The sequence below is a fragment of the Anabrus simplex genome, chromosome 14, assembly GCF_040414725.1.
Source record: "Anabrus simplex isolate iqAnaSimp1 chromosome 14, ASM4041472v1, whole genome shotgun sequence".
NCBI classification, from domain to species: Eukaryota; Metazoa; Arthropoda; class Insecta; order Orthoptera; family Tettigoniidae; genus Anabrus; species Anabrus simplex.
The window spans coordinates 23,869,091-23,888,652 of NC_090278.1; the positions used below are offsets into that span (position 1 = coordinate 23,869,091).

At 40.0% G+C, this 19,562-nt stretch overlaps 1 protein-coding gene across 2 annotated transcripts in view; it reads left to right on the forward strand.

Moving 5' to 3' along the window:
- The window catches only part of Stt3A (catalytic subunit 3A of the oligosaccharyltransferase complex), a 182,687-nt gene that overhangs the window by 56,892 nt on the left and 106,233 nt on the right, over positions 1-19,562 (forward strand). For both annotated transcript variants that reach the window (XM_067158057.2, XM_067158058.2), the window contains exon 5: positions 9,271-9,361. In XM_067158057.2, the coding sequence (XP_067014158.1) occupies positions 9,271-9,361 (91 nt within the window). The remainder of the gene's footprint in view (positions 1-9,270; positions 9,362-19,562) is intronic.

The following is a 19,562-nucleotide window of genomic DNA, read 5'->3' on the forward strand; positions in this document are numbered from 1 at the left end:
AAATTGGGATGCGGTTTTATTGCGTCAATGTTTGCATTTTTTTTTTTCCCCAAAATAAGCCTATCTAAAGTTAGGGTGCGGGAATTATTCGCGTAAATACAGTATTTAATATTTCAATAACGGAAAATTCTAGAGGGGAACGTATAACATAGATAAGGCAATGTTAAAACAATAAAACAGTGCAGTACTTTACCTAATCAGAATCTGATAAAGGATGAACTCCTGCGCGTGGAGTTAATGCTCTACTCTGAAACACCGGTGAATTCGGATGTCAACTTTACAATATCCTTTAAAACTAAAGTCAGGTATTTCTCACAAAATTTATGAAACACATTCAATACAATTGTCGTCTCGCCACTTTTGAAACGTTTCCCTTTGTGATGCTTGTAGGTGGGTTGCGCACGACAGCTGCGCAAAATGTTGGTCACACTGCAGTGGCGCACAAAGCAATGTTGCCGCCATAACAGCTGATTGCACTACACATGAGAGTTTAGAAACATGTGAGAATTGTTTTTACTGTCATCGCGATGATAAATGATATAAATCAAATCGGCCGACAAGAATCGCACTTTCAACACACCGATTAAGTTTACAATAACATACGAGTATATTATCATCAGGGAACGGATTTATATGTACTAATAATTATTGAAATATGTACATATATATTTAGTTATTTTTATTGCAATATGGAATTATATATGGACTTAAAATTACACATATAACATTAATTTCTATTTAATATCAAAGTTCGAAGAAGCTAAACAAAGTAGATCTACATGCAACATAATGTTGCATTTCTCATTTTAATATATTTGAGGAACACACAATCCTTTATTCTCAATTACCAAAACAATGGATTACAAAATGTTCTTTTAAGTGCTGGAAAGTGAATCTTCTCCTATTATCTCTAAGGACAGATTTATATTGAGTGAAACTGCGTTCAACATTGGAAGAGGTAATGGGGGCATAATTCACTTTCACAATATCTGCTGGGGTAAAATCCAATGTTAATTTTGCACTTATATCTCCACACAGCATTGCAGAAACCTTTGTCATTTCTTCATATCCAGGGTTCTTTGAAAGTACAGTGGACATCTTCATGTTTGCTACATCTGCAACTTTACCTGTACCACGATTTAGTTGTTCCACAGTTTTATTCACAATTTCACAACTTTCAGAGTGTGAGAGATGCGAGTTTTGGAGCCTTTTCAGTGTTTTTGTGATGCATGAAAAATTATGCTGAATGTAACATAAGTCATTTCTCACACTTGTATCGCAGACAACTGTTTTCGCGGCTTCAAGTGAGGCTGCATCTTCAGAGTCCATGGCATGCAGAACGTTCTTAATACAGTCTATATATTCAACATAATATTCAACCGCTTGTAACCACGTACCCCACCTAGTTAGAATCGGCTTAGGCGGCAATGGAATCTCTGGGTACATTTCTTTCAAAAGATGAACTCTTCTGTGGGCTTTGAGAAAAACATATTTCACTGAGTAAATCAATAAATCTACTTTGGGGTAACTGCCTCTTATCACTTCTGCCACACGATGAAAGGCATGTGCTACACATGTTAAATGAGTCATCTTAGGATATACAACACATAATGCTTTTCCGGCTTTTATCATATAAGGTGCGGCATCGCTAATAAAAAGTAACACTTTATTATACTTGACGCCCTGTGGCCAGGGGATACCCATAGCCTCATTGAACAGTTTTGCTATAGTTTTGTTATTGCACTTTTCTAGAACGTCACAGTGTAAGAGAATCCGTTTACAATAATCTTCGCTTAACAAACCAATGATTACGTTGCCAATTAGCCTGCCTTCTTTGTCTGTTGTCTCATCAATGGAAATCCAAATTGGACCGTCTTTAATCTCTTGCCTTATCTTCCTAACAGTTTCATCGTATATGGCTGAACAGTACGTTTTTCTGAACGTTGACTCATCCGGGATGGATCGTTTAGTACATTTCTCGAGGAATTCCCTGAAGCACTGATTATTCAGTTTGAAGAGAGGTATGTCAGCAGAGATGAGAGCACGGCAGAGATCGGTGTTGAACTTGGACGTTACACTGGAAGTTGCTGGTTGTGTCGGAAACAACTGTCTCTGCTTGGAATCTCGTTTGTTAGCCTGGTGTTTACTGGTTGAAACGTGCTGTTGCACAAGGAGCCTTTGAGTAGATGTCACTGTACAATGACACAAATTACAAAAGAATATCTTACTGTCAGTTGATAAACCATCGTCTTTAAATTCTGATACGTAACTTTTCAATTTTAAACTGGTTGACTGAGCTACTTTAGGCATACACGTTAATGTCTTCTATGAATATCATTATACAACTGCACACACTTAACGTACAAGAACACTATGATCCGTCTCACTGCTAATTCAAACTGTGAATGACTGGTAGTGAACTAGATGGAAATGAAATGGCGTATGGCTTTTAGTGCCGGGAGTGTCCGAGGACATATTCGGCTCGCCAGGTGCAGGTCTTTTGATTTGACTCCCGTAGGTGACTTGCGCGTCGTGATGAGGATGAAATGATGCTGAAGACTACACATACACCCAGCCCCCATGCCAGCGAAATTAACCAATCGTGGATAAAATTCCCGACCCTGCCAGGAATCGAACCCGGGACCCCTGTGACCAAAGGCCAGAGTTATGAAGCAATCAAAGGGAATGCCAGAATTACGAACTAATCCGGAAACCACTAGCACATCGTCGACGAATGAGATTTCCCTAGTTACTAAATTACGTCACAGACACAGTCGATGTTATGTAATGCAGCTTATCAGTGCTGTAAGTGTGATTGAGATAGTCACGGTACTGACCAGCTGATCTCCACCACTTCCGGGCTCAACCCCTCTCTTTCTTTGCACCGCTTATGAGCTTATTTTATCAGCCCAGACGTAGACAGGCATGATAATGACCTGCACACCAGTTAAAATATTAATTTTTCGAATATAGATTTTTAATTTATTTCTCCATTATTGAGAGGACTACTTTTTAGTCGAAATATGGACTATATTGATTTTAATGACGAAGAATATGGAACATATGTGCTAAACTCCAAAATATGGAAAAATATGGAAAATGAATACTCCATTTTTCAACTCCACACATCATGATTCGTAAAGATAATGCAAAATATAATTAATTTTAGCTTCCTAAAGAGATATGTATTTACATATAAATCCGTTCCCTGATTATCATACAAAATGATACGAGATAAATCTACTACGAGGTTCTTATTATCACTATGTTAGAAAATACGGAATAAATCGGCAAACAAGAATCTCACTTTAAATACATAAAAGATTTCGAGTAGAAGCTATTAATGTTACCATTGTTGCTTTCACGGCCCGTACTTATCGATGTGGTATAGGCTATCATGTCTATAAAATCTGTTAAGTTTACTAACATTCAAACGTTCTTCTTACCTTATTCATATTGCTAGAGGCTCTATGTCCTCCAGATCACTGCTGTCACTACCATCGCCGCCTTCGTTGTCATCATCCAGGCAGATCATCAACTCCTGACAGTCACTGATGATGCCAACTATTGACGGACTTATTTGTGCGTACGTAATGTTTCACTTCACTCCATACCAACTCAATAGGGCTGAAGTGACAGTGCTATGGTGGCAACCTAACAATCTTGTATCCTTGTTCCTTTGCTACCTCATCGGTACATACGTCGGTGAAACCAGTTTGTTTTATTTCACCAGTGCATATAAGGCTAATTTAGTCATATCCATATGCTCTGGGATATTTCTTGCCTGCAGTCATTCCAGTAACAGTTCATTGCAGGCACTCGAAGTAGGGGGCCCTGTCCATTATTACAGAGTGGTAAGGTGCATTGTCTAACAACTATGCCAGAAGGGTCTTTGAGCTGTTGCAGGAGCTTCTTAAACCAATCTAAAAAGCGAACATAGTCCATATCTTCGTGATAAGCACTGTTTATTTTTCGATCGGACCACCTTCCACAAAACTACTAGATGAATCTGCGTGCGCTGTTATCAATCTGGCGCCCTTCCCAGTCGTTTGATTACCAGAGCTTTTAGGATTGTCATCAGTCCAAGATTTAGCAAGGCACTCCCAAGATTGCACCCATGTTTCATCCAACTATAATACCTCGTGGGGGTCCTTACTGACAAGTTTATTCAAAAAATGCTCCTAACCATCACGATGTGAGACTTTTTGAAGCAGCATTTTCTTTCTGTTCAGTTTTTACATCTGAAACCTGTGGCTTGCAGCACTGATTTTAAGGAAGTTTTATCCTTGGGGAAAAGCATTTCCTGTCTAAGGGGAACTAGTAATTTTGCAACGACAGGCTATTCCTTCCTGCTGTAATAATCGTACACGTATCTTCATTTTGCATCAGCCTGGAAAGAATCAATTCCTGTTACAGGAAATGGCTTAAATCCTTTCTTTCCTGGAGTGCTAAGAAACAAGTCCCCACTATCCGCCCCGTTTCTGCTACTGCTAGGTTCCCCAGTCCTTTTTTCCTTCAATTCCTTGAGGAGAACACCTTTCTGAATAACAGTACGCTTTGAAAGCCCTAATGTTGGACTTGTTTGTTCCACAACTTGATCTGCTAAACAGAGGGACGACCGTGCGAGCGTACGAATTCCCTCTTCCTCTCCGAATTCTCCGCACTAATTCACAAAGGATTATCACTTCACGATTCATCACTGTGTTGTCATTTCCTTGACATTGCACTGCACTAGTTACAAAAAGCTTCAGTTATCTCGCACACAAACAAAAACAACCACATTTCATCAACGTGCGATTCACATCTGACCACGTGCTAGCGACGACAGACAAGCGGCAACACTTCAATACGGGAGTCAAGGTAGTTATAGATGGCACTACTATACTAGCCATATTGCCAACAACAATCAAATGAAAATAGGTACAGTAGAACCTTGATAATTTGAAATCGGTTAATTCAAAATCCCGCCTAATTCGAAGAAGGTCTCGTTCCCGCAAACATGAGATACAGTTTTGCATGTTATTTAACTTGTTTAATTCGAAATACGGATAATTCGTAATTCGAAGTACAATGTCGGCCCCATTACCGAAATTTAGACTTTTAATTCGAAACTGCCTTTACATTTTCAAACAGTAGTTTGTTACAGAGTAATTTCAACTCGAAATTTATCCGCGTTATAATAGAACGTGTGTTCCGCAACGTGGAGTGGTACCGTAGTCTTTCGCATTTACACTCACTTCGGTGGATCTACGGTGCGCTTCATGATTACTAAGTTGATTGAAATCGGAATTCTTTTGTATTCAAACTTTTAAGGAACGCCGTAATATCACGCAACGAGCGATCGCTGGCGTTGCCGAAAGTTGACGAAAAAAAAGAAACAACGTTGCTCATATAATAAATTCGTAGGTACCGAACAATATTGTCATTGCCGATAAAACTGCATTACTTTATTTTAATGCGAGTCCAAACGATCATATGGTTTTAAAGGAGAAAGTGCCAGCCGGAGAATCATACAAGTGTGAGGGATGGGGGTCATTGTAGTGCGTTGCAATGCACACGGAAGCGAGAAACTTTATCGCCTCGTCATAGGAAAGATCGATAAGCCACAATGTTATGGGCATCGGGCACTTTCCATGCCAGTACAAAGCATCTAAAAATTCAATCAGTACAGAAATCCAAAAAATAATGCATTTGCACAGGGGAACCAGCATAATTTATCCTCATCTTTGAATTGTGTGATATTTTTTTCGTTGCATGAGGTTATGTTTGTAAGTGATTTACCCAAGTGCATTATTTAAACATTGTAAATGCACCTTGTTGGATACATGTTGGAAATAGTTTTTTCCCATGGCATTTGAAAGGTTTAAGCCGTGAATCGAGGTGATTGCATGTATTAATGAGTCTTTGAATACTTGTGACGCGGCAAGTGTTTAGATTTCTGAAGTACAAGAGAAGTGCCATGGCGGGAAATCGTACAAAGATAGTCATAGGAAAGTTCGATTTTAAGGACATCGGGCACTTTCTGTGTAAATACAAGGCATCTAAAATGCTTACAGTATAGTAATTCAATGAATAAAGTACTTGCACATGGGAGCCAGCATAGATTTCTCGTCTTTGAATCGTGCTTTTTTGTTTGTTTTTTTTTCTTTCTTTCGTTGCGTGAGGTTATGTTTGCCAGTGAGATATCCAAGTGCATTATTTGAATACTGTAAATGCACCTTCTTGGATACATTTTGGAAATAGTTCCTTTTTCATGGCATTTGAAAGGTCTAAACTGTGAATCAAGGTTAATTGCATGCAGTAACGGGCCTTAGAATATTTTGTAACGCAGCAAGGTTTGGTACTTAATTGTGAATTGGCGGTTAATTCGAAATCACGTAATTCGAAGTCCGATTTTTGAGTCCCAACGACTTCGAATTAACGAGGTTTTACTGTAATCTTTATTTCTCAGCTCACGTAAACATTACGTTTCTTTTTAAAAATGCTCATGTTTCTGTAAGTAAATGAAAGGTCATACGCACAATACAAAATTAAATACGAACTAATGTGTATAAAATGCATATCTGTATCTGACATGAAAAGTAGTGGATTGGTCGTTTTGATTTACGGATGACGTTCATTGATTATTTTTTTGTAGTTGTGCTAACATGAACTACAACTGTCAAGTGCAACCTTGTGCCGGCCCACCTATAGCAAACTCAACTCGGTGATCCACATTGCACAAGAACGAGTAATGTCTCCCATGCTCCCAGCTTAAGAAATAGCGGGTAAAGCATGAGTGCATGCATCCCTGGCGCTCTTCAATTTGAAATGCTTGTTTATGTTAAATAACGATGAATACAAATTTTTTTTGTATATTTTTTTGACTTTAGTTATTTGAGGAATTATATTTCGGACATTTTGCACGTAGGATCACATTAGCCGGGATGTAGCTAATGAACTAGTTTCAGGTCTCCACATAGGTGTCTCGCGGCAGCACTAACCAGTAAACGTTAACCCAAGCATGTGCTTTACACTGACTGGTTCTCTGGATGAAATCTGTATAGCATTTTTGTAAAATTCAGAATCCCTGTGGTCACACACAGTATGTGTACTGACGATCTTATAAAAATGTACACATCAACATCTTGTCTGCTTGGAACATAAGCCTCTCCATGCAACACTTCTCTTCTCTCACTGTTGTCCAGTTCTCTCCTCTTGCCGCAATGCTCTTCTTTACACCTTTCAGACACTTATCTCCTGGTCTTTCTCAACTCCATTTCTAACATCTATCTTGGTATCCTCTCTTCTCCCATTCTCTTAACATGTCCATACCACTGACCCTTCTTTTCCTGTAAGTGTACCTCATTTACCATTTTCCGAACTCTCTCATTTCTTACTCTGCCCATTCTTGTTGGACCTACTCGATACCTCTGAAACTTCATTTCCACTGCTTGTATTCTGCTTTTATCCCTCTGCTTCAATCACCCACATTTCTGATCCATATAAAATATACATATATTTAACCTTATTTCTATATACTGTAAACTACGATATCAAGGTTTTCCACAACATACGCAGCAATGAAGTGTAAGCATTGTTGATCAATCGTAATTTTGTCAGGTTAAGGCATTCTGCTTTGTATACGGCTTCTGTGTGGTAATGTCTCTGTTTTGTGTTGATCGAGATTATCTTATGCCCGAGTGCACCAAGCTCGGTAATTATCAGCCTTTACGAAACCGTGGTAAAACTTTTACCGTGGTATTGTCGTAAAAGCAGTGCACCATTACTATCGCCCGGTTTCGTTACCGCGGTTTCTAGACGCTTGATTTTCTCGCTATTATTCCCCTCGGAAGAAATTCGAAGTAGTATTGAGGAAGCAGTGATCATTTCGATAGTCACTTGTCTTTAGTTTATCCAGCCGGCAGTGATCGTTTCGACAGTCACTTGTCCCTCGTGTTTACATTTTGTGACAGCGCAAGCAAGTTATCGACTCCTTAAAATGGAAAGTAATGTTCGACATGTTTTGAATGTTACATCGAAGTCCTAAAGACATGGAAGGGGACCTCCTTTTCCACACACAATATTGTCTCTCGACAACATTCCTTGTGGCAATATGGGCTCTGTTATATCGTTGTTCTGCTGGGGGGGGGATTCTGAACAGGTGTAAGGAGGAAGGATTTACACGGGTAACCTCCATCACCCAAAATATAGCCATTAGCTATTTCTCTCGTCTCGAGACGCGCTCTCAGCCGAGAATTGTGAAATATTGTGTTAACATGAGTCGACCCTCGCCATCTTGCTACAATATCTCGTATCGTGAGGTTCGAATCGCTCACAGTTTGCATGTTTAGCGAGAAATAACCTTTCCTATTTCTAAATACCTCCCCATTTTCACCTCCGGGAGACTGTATTCGCACATGAGTGCAGTCCAGCGCACGCAATACACCAAGGAACCCAGCTATTGTATGAAACCCTTCCATAACCTCTCTTTGTTCTCGCTGCGTAAGTGAAAGTTGAATGAACTGTGGCGATAACGACGCAAGTAGATCAGAAACCTTGTGTATTATGCGGCATACAGTTGTTCTGTCAACATCACAGACGTCAACGATCACTCCTTGAAATGTTCCAGTTGCATAGAACCGCAGCGCTATTAAAAGACGATTTCTAGGCGACATAGGACAGTTTCTCCCAATCGGGCATTCCAATTGTTCACCATTTAAATCTTCTCTGGAACGAAACATCGCTTAATTCTTCAAATAAATCGCGTCTCTCTTCTATAATTCTCCCTTCATTTCTTTCAAACTGATTAAGATACTGGAGATATAACCTATAGTTGTTAAGCTCCATCTTGGAATCTTTAACCACAGAGCACAAATACAACTTTACCGCGGTTTTCTTAGTTAACCGCTCGCTCACGCGCGGTAAACATTATACCGCGGTAAAATGTCGGTAAACTCGAAACCGAGCTTGGTGCAACAGAAATACGACTTTACCCTGGTAAAATTGTGAAGTTTACCGCGGTATTCTCTTTACCGAGGTTGGTGCACTCGGGCATTAGTGTTGTGGTTTATCTTTTTGATTCTCAGTACCAGTGTGCCTTTTTTGCTGACATTATATTCTTTCCATCCTCCTGGGAATTTAAATCTCTCCACTTCCTGGACCCTTTCTCCTTCCTCTGTGGACAACCATCTGGGTGCTGTAAAAATGCAGGACTTTTTTTCCCCTAAAATAATAGTGTACTGATAAATTCTTAATTATATTTGATTAACCGCTTTTGTGTTCTTCCAGGATACATCCTCAGGCCTCGTGGCAGCTGCTATGATTTCTATTGTACCTGGTTATATCTCGCGTTCAGTTGCTGGTTCTTACGACAATGAAGGTGAGTCCGTATTTACTGCCTTATTTTCTACTTATTGTTTCTGATTTGTACAAACCTGCCCTGCCTCCTAATCCTAGGTTTGCCAGCTACGGCACGTGTAACAACTATGAGAACTAAGTGAATCGATGATAGCTACCAGTTGCAGCCAAATCTGGTTATGACGTCATGAAGAGGGAACGTGCTAAAAAATTAAAAACAATGTCGCTGTTAAATTTAAGGTTAGGTTTGAACTTTAAAATAATTATGATGAAAAAAATATGTGTTTACAATTATAATTAATGAAATAAATAATACATTTTAAGAACACCAACATAGTAAAACCTTCTTAGAAACCCAAACTATACACGTTGCTTACAATTATGTCTAAAGTTGTCATAGGAATATCCAACATCTGGGCGATTTGCACACGTTTCATGTGTGGATTAGCATCCGCTTTCTCAATAAACCTTATTTTTTCATCATTTGTAAACTGCCTAGCTTTCTTCTTCTCCATAACTGAATGTCCTGCATACCACTATGCCTGAGTACAGTAGGTCTAATTTACTGTATGTACATTGTTATGCACTTCACTTACAAACGTAAAATTAAGCACCAATACGTAAGATGCTTGGGACTGATGCTCACTGGAGCTGTAGGCCAACATGCAACTGTGCTCCGGGGCCATGTAATTAAGTTCTCTACAAAATCCTTACCTAGGCCATTTGTCCTTGGCCTGTCATGCGTGCAATGTGGCCGGGAAAGCTAATTTAAATTTTTTATGGTGGGAGTTACAAACGTTCTAAAGAGTGATGTAAATGTGCTATCCAGGTTTCTTTAGCATGTATTTAATAGGACACAGCCTGGGACTTCAGAATAACGGCGTTATAACCAGGGAAACACGCTAGACAGGGGCGTGTTACCCAGTTTCGTCTGGCCAGTTATCTAGCCCCTTGCATGCCCAGAATACTCCATCATTTGGGAACAACTGCTATAGTGTTTTCAAATTGATAATACCGTATTTCACGGCATAATCGTCGCCACCGCGTAATCGTCGCATCCTTTATTTTCAATACAAAAATCGGACTTTAAACCTTTAATTACATAATCGTCGCACGTCCAAATTTTGTTCACTAATCTGGTTAAAAGGTAAATGGAACTGCAACGTAAGTTGCACATGAATGCGCAATTTAAATACGTGTATGGTTCATGGGCAATTTGGCAACACAGTCACGTTTGCGACATGTTGCACAACGCATAAATAAATAATACCGGTATATGTACGACGCATGGCTTACCGGTAGACTATCGGCAGTTTGACAACGTGGTCGCGAGACAGTGTACTATTTATTCACCACCTACATATGAGTTCCCATTTGAAATACGTAAGGCTGTAAGTTATCGCTTATCGGCAACGTCGCCAGGAAATACCGGCTAGGTAGGTTGAATGGACCTCGAACCAGCCCTCAGATACAGGTAAAATTCCCTGACCCGGCCGTGAATTGCACTCGAGGCCTCCGTGTAAGAGGCAAGCACGCTACCCCTACACCATGGGGCCGGCTCCTGTGTTATTGCGCACGAAGTGAAATCCAAGACGATAACGCAGATTTCCACGGAATTATTCAGCCGAATTATTTACGATGTCTCAGTTGTCATCGCTAGACTCTTATCTTACTACTACGTCACAAGTGTCCGGGCATGGGATGAAAACTTTTATCCAAGCAGTCAAGATAATTATTATCCAATGCTATTAAAGTTTTATTTTATAAACTCGTCAGTAATGTAATGTAAAATCATCAATAACTGGGAAGAAATATTAACCTAATTACCGTATGTTTAAAAGAAATTGAAAAAAATGAATGTTTGTTACTGACGTCTCGGAATACAGTCAACTATACAGCAGATCTACACCGCGCTAGCTAGAGCTCCGGTTTGCGAGCTTTGCGCAAGCGTAGTAGTGTGTCGCAACCAACGAGCTAAACTGATAAATTGTTGCATACTTCCTTGCTGCCTAACAGTATTGGCTGCTCTGGAATGGACAGATCACAGATGCATTTATTTGTTTCAGATTTACGTGATTACTGTAGACATGTGTGCGTGAGAATTTAAGTTTTTAATTTGTGTTTTGGGTGTTTGCAGAAATAATTTGTTTTAATAGTGAACAATTACGGAAAGTCTTTTATATCGCAAAACATTAACGTGTGAAGCATTTATAAGCGATTATGGGTAAATATAGAAACTATTCTGCGGGCTTCAAGCTAAGCGTAATTGCCTTCGCTGAACAGCACGGGAACAGAGCTGCAGAAAGAAAATTTTCTGTGAGTGAAAAGTTGGTGCGTGACTGGCGGAAAGTAAAAAACAAGCTAAAAAGCACAAACCCTTCTAGACGCGCGTTTAGAGGTCCTAAAACAGGGAAGTTTCCTATAATTGACGAAGAAGTGTTTAGGTACGTCAGTGAAATACGTAACAATGGCTGCAGTGTATCATATGAAATGTTACAAATTAAGGGACAGGAGGTAGCACGCAAACACAACATATCGGTAACTCAGTTTAGGGCGACTCGTGGGTGGATTAAGGGGTTCATGCGAAGACACTATCTGTCAGTGCGAAGGAGAACAACACTAAGCCAAAAGTTGCCTGCTGATTACACGGACAAGATTGTAAATTTTCACCGATTTGTCATACGTTTGCGCAAGGAAACTTCGTACTTGCTTTCTCAAATCGGTAATGCCGATCAGACTCCAATCTCTTTTTGATATGCCTCGCAACAGCACTATTGCGCTAAAAGGATCACGGAGTGTATTAATGAAAACCAGCGGTAGTGAGAAGTTGCGATGCACGGCAATGCTAGCCATTACAGCTGACGGGAGAAAGTTGCCGCCTTACATCATTTTCAAGAGGAAAACGATGCCTAAGAATATACAGTTTCCCCGTGGAATTCATGTACGAGTGCAACCAAAGGGTTGGATGGACGTAGAACTCATGCTGGACTGGGTTAAAACTGTGTGGAATAGAAGACCTGGTGCACTACTAAAACAACCAGCTCTGCTTGTTTTAGTTTCCGAGGTCACCTCGTGAACGAAGTGAAGCAAATTCTCACTACAAATAAGACACGACAGATAGTCATTCCTGGTGGCCTAACATCTGCTTTGCAGCCACTAGACGTATGTGTTAATAAACCCTTTAAAGACCACTTACGTCGATTTTACAACGAGTGGATGATGAGCGGCGATCAGCAATTGACGCCCGCCGGAAATATCAGGCGTCCACCCTTGGACTTGTTATGCTCGTGGGTGAAGAAGAGTTGGGATTTTATACCACCTGAACTAGTCTCCAAGAGCTTCAAAAGGACTGGGATTTCGAATGCACTAGACTGTTCCGAAGATGACGCAGTGTGGCAGGGAGACGAAGAATCTGATACTGGTATTAACAGAGGCGCGGACGGCGCATCAGATAGCGAAACCTGCGATAGCGACACCGAAGATTTGGAATAAATTGCGTACCGGTAAGTCCGCATTTCACAACAAAGCGATAATTTTTTGCAAGTGTAATATTTTAACTTTAATACTCAAATTAATGACAAATTAACTTAATACGTTCATTTTTATTTTCAGGTTGAAAAAACGTTCGCCGATTTGTTGCAAAAAATTATGAATTTTGTTTTAGACTATTTTAATTATTTTGATGTATAAACGCGAGTATTACGTGCATCTTAAATTTGTATCAAATACAATTTAGTTATAAATACATTTTTTGAGTATTACAAATACTGGTATTAAATATTCATCGTATAATGGTCGCACCCTACAATTTTTTTCGAAAATTTCGGTATAAAAAGTGCGACGATTATGCCGTGAAATACGGTACATATCTGTGACTAACTTATTGATTTATTTTAATTTTCTAGATTAATATTATCTTCAAAGGGGAAATACTAAGTTTAAAGGACATTTCTCCAGTGTTTGTGTTGCACATTCTGTTAATAAGAGCTTTTCTTCTTCTTCTTCTTCTTCTTCTTCTTCTTCTTCTTCTTTTATGACCACATAGGATCACTTTAGTCAGTCCGTCGGTCAGGTCTCTTTGAAGGGATTGTTCGGGCTTTGCGGTCCTCCCAGTACTTCTTCAGACGCTCCGATCTTCGTGCCCTTTCCTCAGTTGAAAATGTGCGTGTTGTTGGTTTGTTTTGTGTAAGGGTAAAGCGGAGGTTTGTATTCTTGAGTTTTGTATTCAATTTTATCTTATTTTTGGTGTCTTCTGTTGTAAGGCCTATTTCCTTCAGATCCTCTCTTACTTCTCTGATCCATTTACATCCTGTTGTGGTATTTTTTGAGACGAGATTGTGTTGTACTAGTTGTTTCAGAAGTCTCGAGTCCTGCATCCTCATGATATGTCCAAAGAATCCCAGTCTCCTCTTACGCATAGTATCTGTAATGGGTTCTAGCTCTTTGTACACGACTTTGTTAGGTATTAACCGCCACTGTCCATCTTTCTGATATTTTTTGTTGATACAGGTTCTTCCAATCCTCCTTTCAATTTTCTGAAGTCTGTCAGTCTTTGATTGTTTATTCAGGTAAAAGAGTGTTTCTGCTGCATATGTAGCTTCCGGTTTTATAACTGTGTTGTAGTGTTTTATTTTTGTATTTATTGATAGACATTTCTTTTTGTAGATATCCCATGTTAATTTTTGTGCTTTAGCTAATCTATTTGTTCTTACTTGGATTGAGATTTTTTCATTTAAGTTATGTGTTATTACTTCTCCAAGATATTTAAACTGAGTTACTATTTTGATTTTATTACCATTTATGGTGACTTCTTTTAGCTGTGTTGGTTTTTGGGGCATAATTTCTGTTTTTTCAAATGATATTTTGAGGCCAATTTTATTTGCAATGTTTTGAAGTTCTGATATCTGGGTTTTTGCTTCTTTTATGTCCACTGCTAGTAATGCTAAATCGTCAGCAAAACCCAGGCAATTTGTTTTGATTTTTCGGCCAATCTTTATTTTGGGGGGAGATTTTCTAAACCATTCCCTCATTACCATTTCTAGAGCACAGTTAAATAATAGTGGTGAGAGCCCATCTCCCTGCCGTAGTCCAGTTTTAATTTCAAATGTCTCTGATGTTTCCCCCCTAAACTTCACTTTTGACTTGGTATTGGTGAGAGTCAATTTTATCATGTTTATTAATTTGGGGTGTAGTCCAAGGTGTCTTAAAATTTTAAACAGAGATTCTCTATGGATGCAATCATAAGCTTTCTTGAAATCTACAAATGTTATCACCATATCTCTGTTTCTTCTCCTGTTATAGTCCATTATCAACTTAAGACTCATGATCTGATCAGGACAGCTCCTCCAGGGTCTGAAACCTCCTTGATATTCTCCTAGTTCTTTCTCAAGTTGTAAACTTATCCTATTAAGGATGATTATTGAAAATATTTTGTATGTTATGTCTAGGAGCGAGATTCCCCTGTAGTTATTAGGGTCGGTTTTGTCCCCTTTTTTGTGCAGAGGATGAATGAGGGCTGTTGTCCAGTGTTCTGGTAGTTCTTCTTTAATCCAGATAGAGACAAGTTGTTGATGGAGGGCAACTTTTGCTGAGGTTCCTGCATATTTCCAGATTTCCGCAAAGGTCTGATCTTCTCCTGGCGCTTTGTAGTTTTTTAATTTATTCAGAGCTTGGTAGACTTCCTTTATTGTGGGGGGATTGATGTTTTCTGGTGATGTTTTTATCGGGGTGTTGGTGTCCAAATGAAGGAGTTCTGTAGGTTCCTCACAATTTAAAAGCTTGTTGAAATGTTTAGCCAGAATTTCTGCATTGTCTTTATTGTTATGGGCCAGCTTACCATCTTCATCCTTCATCAGTAGGGTCGGGGGTTCATATTTTTGGAGCTGCTTTCTGAAGGTTTTGTAGTAGTCCCTTGATTTAGTTTTACTGAACTGTTCTTCAATTAACTGCAGGGTGTCCTTATGATGTTGTCTTTTTATTCTTCTTAAGACTTGGGTAGTTTCTTTTCTCTGTTTTACTAGCTTTTGATAGGATATTTCTGTCTTTTGGGACTGATGTAATAGCCATGCCTGATGTCTTTTCTCCACTGTTTCATCACATTCACTGTTCCACCATTGGTGTTTTTTACGTGGTTTAATTGGAGCTAGGTCTTCTTCAATTTGTTTAAGGTTGTGTACTAAGTCTTCAGGTTTGTCTGTGATTTTTATTTTTTCAGTTGCTTTCTGGTAATTTTTGTTGTTGATTAGCTGGGTAGGATCTATTTTTCTTTTAGTTTTAAGGGCTTGCTTTTGTTGTCTCCTCTGGGGAGTGAGTTTAATTTTAATTTTAACTACATAGTGATCTGAACCTGTGTCTATTCCTCGGAGGACTTTGACGTTATAGATCTCTTTGTGGTGGTATTTGTCCATGCAGACGTGGTCCAGTTGCCATTCTCCTTTAGTGTAGTCAGGGTGTTTCCATGTTTTGAGTTTTTGAGGTTTCCTCTTAAAACATGTAGATTTTGAGATTAAATTATGGTTTCTACACAGGTCAACTAGTCTCTCTCCATTTTTATTTGTTTTCTTGTGTGCTGGCCATTTTCCAATGATGTCACGGTATTTTCTTTCTCTGCCTAGTTGAGCGTTGAAGTCGCCTATTAATAATTTTATATGGTGTTTGGGGATGTTATCTATGGTCTGGTCCAATAGGTCCCAAAATTCTCCTGTTTCCTCCTGGTCTTTTGAGGAGTTGTTTTTATCATTAGTGGGAGCATGGGCATTTATTATAGTATAGATTTTATTAGATGCCTTTAAGGTGAGCGTTGAGAGTCGTGGAGACTGTGATCTGAATTCTTGAACTGAGTTTATTATTTTAAGGCTGACCAAAAATCCTGTTCCAAATTGTGGGACATTCTTCATCACTCTCTTCCCGGGTATACCTTTATAAAGTCTGTACCCTTGAGATTCCAAGGCATCCTGGTCAGTGTTTCTAATTTCCTGTAATCCCATGATAAGAATTTTGTGTTGGTCCATTATGTCGGTGATCACTTTTAGTTTACCGGTTTGCATGAGTGAGTTTATGTTGTGTGTAGAGAAGTATGTTATCTGCTTTGGTTTGATTCTTGATTTTGTCTCATTCGTGTATGTAGTACTGGGGTATTTCCGTGCCTCCGACTTCACGGTATCTTTCAGGTGGCAGCCCACCGTATCCGAATGCTGCCTTCTCTGAACTCTTGGTTCAGCCGGTGGAGTATTCCTTAAAAGACCTTCCATGGTTGACTGTCAAGGTGTCACCTGTGTGGGACTAGGTCCCGAATTACAACTCTGGATGTGATCCAGTGAGGTGATAATGAGGCCGCTCGTCTGGAGTACAGACGCCTTGTGCAGCCGCCCCTAACCTGGAGAACAGACGCTGCATAATGGATTCCAGTGGCATTTCCTCCACTGTGGGGACCATCACCCCACCCAAAGGGGCTCATTCGCCCGAAGCCGTTGGCCCCCTTAGGGAGTCAGGTTATTTCCCGCCGCCCAACACTCGGCGTTGGCAATTTTACAGCTGGGTGCCAGACCAGCAAACCCTCCTCCTTTCTCATTCCGGACTTGGGACCGGACAATGGCGGAGTTATAAGAGCTTTTATTAGTATGCAAGATATCTTTTATGATGTGGCCAGTTATCAGTCTTTAAACTAAAATTACTGCACAGAGAAGTAGAGTGTTCAACTAACCACTAAATTGTCCGACTCGTTGGCTGAATGGTCAGCGTACTGGCCTTCGGTACAAAGGGTCCCGGGTTCGATTCCCGACCGGGTCGGGGATTTTAACCCTCATTGGTTACTTCCATTGGCTCAGGGGCTGGGTGTTTGTGCTGTCCCCAACATCCCTGCAACTCACACACCACACATAACACTATCCTCCACCACAATAATACGCACTTACCTACACATGGCAGATGCCGCCCACCCTCATCGGAGGGTCTGCCTTGCAAGGGCTGTTCTCGGCTAGAAATAGCCACACGAAATTAATTAACCAGTAAATTCATTAAAATACTATGTACAGTTATTTAGCTTGCCAGGTGGTCACGATTGTTTAGGCGTCAGGTCTATGTGGTCTAATACCATGGTTAACAGATTCAAGTTCCGTTGGTCTAAAAAAAAAAAAAAAAAAAAAAAGTCACTATCATAATTTTGGCTGGCAGGGTAGGAGAGGTGGTGGTATGCAATTTATAATCTGTGGATTGCATGCCAAAAGCCTGAATTCAATTCCGAGCCTATCTGCAGTGTTCATATGGGGTGAGAACACTTGACCCTGTTGATGGTGATTTGTCCATTGTATGGGGATATAAAGCCTTGAACAGACCCCTTGGTGCTATTTGACCAGAATAGTTTATATGCTGACATCAGGTTTTATATCACGTCATTCATTTCGTCTGATTAACTCCTCTGATGAGTTTGACATCAGAAAGGGCATCTGGTGGTAAAAACTCAGAACGAAGGTTCATCTCACTACATACCTGACCCTGTAGGGAAACAGGACACGGGTTGGTATACATAGGGTACATACGAGCATATACATACAAACATACATACTATTTACAGTTGTTCATAACTACGCTTGGGTTCAAGTTTTGCAATCAGCACAGTTTTATTTTAATTGGCACACTGTCCAACGCACTGTACAAGGGCATGTCAAACTCCTGTTCTCCATTGGCTTCTCGCACTGCAGCCTTGTTCCAGAACAGTTCATTTTCCAGCTTCCCCCATAATCAGGACAGTCTTGATTTTTCACAGTACAGTTAAACCTCGATTCTCCGTTTTTCGAGGGACCATGAAAATAAAACGTACAATACGGGAAAACGGAAAATCCGGGAATGAATGAAAACCATCAACAATTTGGCTAAACATCACAAAAATGAAATATGTATAATTATAATCTTACAAAACTCCTAAACCAAACCAAACTACAGCCCCAGTGGGACTTTGCCTGCCAAGCGACCGCTGCTCAGCCTGAAGGACTCCAGATTACGAGTTGCGCATGGTCAGTGCGACGAATCCTCTCGGCCGATATTCCTGGCTCTGTAGATCGGGGTCGCCATCTCACCGTTAGATAGCTCCACAATTAAAGGTAATCACATAGGCTGAGTGGACCTGGAACCAGACTTATATCCAGGTAAAATTGTCTGACCTGGTCGCAATCGAACCCGGGCCTCTGGATGAGAGGCGGGCATGTTAGACCACGAAACCGCATTAATTACCGGTAATACCCATATAAATGGTCCGTTATTGGACATTATAAATTTTCCAGCTAACTCATTCCTGGTTGCCAGCGTTTCGCCCCCGTGTGCTAGGCTGGGCTCATCAGTTGGTACCTAGCACACCTACCAAGACGCTGGATAGTGCATACCGTGGAGGCCACTGCGTAGGCTAATTGCAGCCACCGGCAGTGCCAATGCACTATGAGAGACATTGTCTCATTATCAAAAATTGATGCCTGCTTGGCCATCAGATGATGTAGATGTTGATTCACATAGGGACCATTTATATTGGTATTATAAATTTACTCATTCGGAACAATTATTTCTGATTCCCTATGTGAATCAACATCTACATCATTTAATTACCGGTACGCGAGTTCAAAATCTCGATACTTTATATTCAGTTTTACAGGGGAATCTTCGTCAGTTTCCCGTGAAAACTTCTTTCAGTTCAGCGACTTTGGTTAGGCTAGCCAAACTCTTCGAAAAATCTAGTAACGCCAAGCCAAACGACAATCGACCACAAGTAGTTTTTAATTCTCTCATCTAATAAAATAAAGCACATTAGATACGAAAGCACCCAAAATGAATGCGAAATCCGTTCATTTCTTAATCTTTCATTGTAATTTGGTCTCCGGTATACTGTTTGTAGTCAGTTTCTGGAAATCTCGTACCACGCAAATTAGGCCTACATCGACTTTTAAAGGTTATGTTGAACTCGAAAATATGGTTTCGAATGTAAGTATCGATTCTTAAAAGTTCTCGAATGCATTATATTCAATTCTGCGCGTCACAAATCCAATCAAATTGGAAAGATAAAAGAAATATCAAAACTTCAGAAATTACGATTATTCGTGACCTTGAGGTCATCTGGAAAGCGCGCTCGCTGCACATGTCAGTACGAGTTTGAAATTATACCAACCATTTAAAATGTAACGTGCGCAAATAAAACGACTGCGGTTTTTGGTATTTTAACACGAAAACGTAAAATTCCC